The sequence below is a fragment of the Octopus bimaculoides genome, chromosome 24 (assembly GCF_001194135.2).
Source record: "Octopus bimaculoides isolate UCB-OBI-ISO-001 chromosome 24, ASM119413v2, whole genome shotgun sequence".
Lineage (NCBI taxonomy): Eukaryota > Metazoa > Mollusca > Cephalopoda > Octopoda > Octopodidae > Octopus > Octopus bimaculoides.
This window is the reverse complement of record NC_069004.1, coordinates 9,089,691-9,093,171: the sequence shown is the minus strand read 5'-3', so window position 1 is coordinate 9,093,171 and position 3,481 is coordinate 9,089,691. Positions and strand designations below refer to the sequence as shown.

The following is a 3,481-nucleotide window of genomic DNA, read 5'->3' as shown; positions in this document are numbered from 1 at the left end:
TATCTATCTATCTATCTATCTATCTATCTATCTATCTATCTATCTATATATATATATATATATATATATATATATATATATATATAGAGAGAGAGAGAGAGAGAGAGAGAGAGAGAGAAAGAGAGAGAGAAAGATAGAGAGAGAGAGAGAGAAAGACAGACATATATGCATACATACATATGAATAATTCTCCAAAAGGCGACGAGTTTCGAGGGACTACTCGTGGGAATTCCACAAAACCAAGGTTACCCAGATCATTAAGGCAAGTGCCTTCTCTCTTTTGTTATCCTTCAGTCTAATGGCACATGCTCATCGTGGGCCCTGTCATTCGGGTTATTCTTGCCACTCTTATTTCATTTTGATGGACAAATTTGTTGGGGGATGGTGCTTCCCTCTTCACCCTCGCTTTTCTTTTCGAGTGAAACTTGGAAAAGATAAAGAGGGCTTGGTTAAAGAGGAAGGTGTCTGTCTTCGACCCTTTTAATCTGGTCCATCTCACAACCTCTTCCACTAGGACCACCAGACAGATAAAACACTGTTTGTCCTTCCCCGGCCAAAGAAAGACAATGATAATGGTTTCAAATTGTGGCATAGGGCTAGCAATTTTGGAGGAGGGGAGAGGGGTAAATCGATTACATCGACCCCAGTACTCAACTGGTACTTATTTTATCGACTCCGAAATGATGAAAGATAAAGTCGATCATGGCAGAATTGGAACTCAGAACGTAGAGACGAACGAAATGTCACTAAGTATTTTGCTCGATGTGCTAAAGAAAGGCAATGAAACTAACCGTCGTCATGTCCACATTCTTTTGCTATATTTCATATCTTGTATTTATATTCCTTTGCAGATCCTGAAACTTTCCGAGTGTAAACGCATCAATTTTAAAACGTTTTGTATTTTATCAGCTCTTTCTGAGAAGGTCACTCAATTAGAGTAAGTTTCATTTTATGAAATATCGCTTTTTGCTTAGCTTTATCTTCTTGTTGTTATTGTTATTGTTGCATGACTCTGGAAAACTCCAGACAGAATCGTCCAACTCCAATTGGTTCCGTTCAAGCTTCATATTGATTTATATAAACAGCAGTCATCAAGGACCTAATCGAATTGTCAATCTCTATATCTTTGAAATACTTTAAGAACATTTTAAAATAACTTAGTATACGAACGTATTGTCGTTACTGCCATTTCAGTTACTCTTCTTTTGAAATAATGATGGTCGCTCCTTTCGGTTTCGACGTATGAGTGTTTGAAGGAGGGGACTTCAAGAAAAAAATTCTTAGAAGCTGCATCTTTTTGAGATGGGTGCATGAATGTAACCGGCCGAAACTGAAAAGACGATCTGGTACTTGACTGAAGATTGAAAGCTCCAAATGACCCGTCCTTATTTTTTCCTGTCCTTTCTTGTATCGTCTAACTGTCCGAATGTTTTGTTGTCACCTGTTACTTCACGAGCGAAGCCCTTTGTGATATTTGCTCTGCCCCGATTTATGTAGACACTCCCTCGTCGCTATCGTTATCGAAAAATGGCTCTTTTGCCAAAAGAAAAAAAAAGAAGATAAAACCAAAACAAAATCCGTAACGAACGATGCGTTTGTTCATTTATTGCAATGCAAACTAAATAGAAATAATTGTATGAATAAATGAAAGCCTATTTGTGGCCGATAGCAAATAGAGATGAACTAAATTATGAACTAAATTACTAGGTTACACATAAAGCCGGAGCTATGTAATCGGCTAAACGATTTCACTGGTAGATTACGAGTGACATGCATTAAAGAAGGGTTATTTGCAGAATGTACATTCAGGTGCACAAAACTGCCATAGATGTAGACATGTGGATGTGTATGTATGTTTGTATATAACATATTATGTATGTGTGTCTTATGCACATGTATATCATAGTATATGTGTATGCATGCACGTGTGCATATATGTATGTCTTTATATAATTTTGTACATATTTGTATATCTCTCTGCCTATCTATCTATCTATCTATCTATCTATCTATCTATCTATCTATCTATCTATCTATTTAAATCAAAATAAGCAACAGGATATCCTATGGTAATGCAGTACGACCGTTTCAAGCGGCTCCATTTAATTGAACAATGCAATCAATTACATCAATTTAGATGCAGGGCTATCCTCAGCTGCATAAATAAATAAATAGAATTTTTTTAATCAGTCGGACACATTTGTATAATTTTACTTAAATCCTCTAATATCTGTCTGTCTGTCTGCCCGTCCGTCCGTCCGTTCATCCTTTCGGGGTCAGTAAATTAAGTATCAGTGAAACACTGGGGTCGATGTAATTGACTAGTCTCCTCCCCACAAAATTTCAGGCCTTATGCCTTTAGTAGAAAGGATCATTATTATTATTATTATTATTATTATTATTATTATTATTATTATTATTATTATTATTATTATTATTATTATTATTATTATTTCTAGATTTTCCCACATTTAGAATGATTTCTAAAAATAATTAAGCATTGATTGATATTTCCGTCTCCACAATGGATTATTGTCGTCTCTTATTGAACACTCCCGTTATAGATAACAATTTCTGCTATTTGTTGCTAAGCAACAATACTCCCAACTTACCACCCTCCTCACTCCCACTCTCCCTTTTGTTGCTAGCATTATATCTTGATTGATAAGCCCTCTAAGTATGTATGTGAATGTGTATGTGTGTGTGCGTGAGCATGTATGTGTTTGTGTGTGGTGTGTGTGTGTGTATGTGTGCGCATGTATGTCTGTATGTGTCTGTGTGAGCGCGTGTGTATGTGTTGATGTGTGTGTAAATATGTATATGTCTATGTATATATATATATATATGTGTGTGTGTGTGTGTGCGCATGTGTGTATGTGTGTATATATATATATGTATGCGTGTACTGTGTGTCTATGTATGTGAATGTGTGTGTATGTGTGTATATGTGTGTATATGTATGTGTATATGTGTATATGTAAGTGTCTATATGTGTTTATGCGTGTATATGTGTGTGCATGTGTGTATCTGTGCATGTAAGTGTATCTGTATTTGTGTAAATATGTGTATGCGTGTGTGTGTATGTGTGAAAAAGTATAGACATGTCATGGTGTCTAGTTTACATATTCTACATTACTTCAACAAAATAAAACCTGACGAACGAGAATAGATTGGACTCTGGTGAAACTGCAGCATCTGCAGACCAGAATGTCACGCTGCACTTCATACGGTTCGTTATTGTATACAGAGTCGAAGTGTCCGGTGAATTCTTCGGATAAACATAAATGTGGCAAACACGGGAAGCAACATGGAAGACAGCCCTGTGGTTTTTGTGTGTTGCCTCATCCGTAAGTAGTTCGACCTGTGAGACATAGGGCTGACCAATCAATCGGGGCTGACAGAGAGGATAAACGACAACAAGTAATGATACCACCTCTACTAGGCCTATCACCACCTCTTTCATCACTACTACAGTCAACGC

The 3,481-nt window shown here is 36.7% G+C and overlaps 1 protein-coding gene across 1 annotated transcript in view; it reads left to right on the top strand.

Moving 5' to 3' along the window:
* The first annotated feature begins 726 nt into the window (after window positions 1-726).
* The window catches only part of LOC128250718 (uncharacterized), an 8,111-nt gene continuing 5,356 nt past the window's right edge, over window positions 727-3,481 (top strand). The window contains exon 1 of the mRNA XM_052976451.1: window positions 727-937. Coding sequence (XP_052832411.1) covers window positions 741-937 — 197 coding nt within the window. The 5' untranslated portion in view covers window positions 727-740. The remainder of the gene's footprint in view (window positions 938-3,481) is intronic.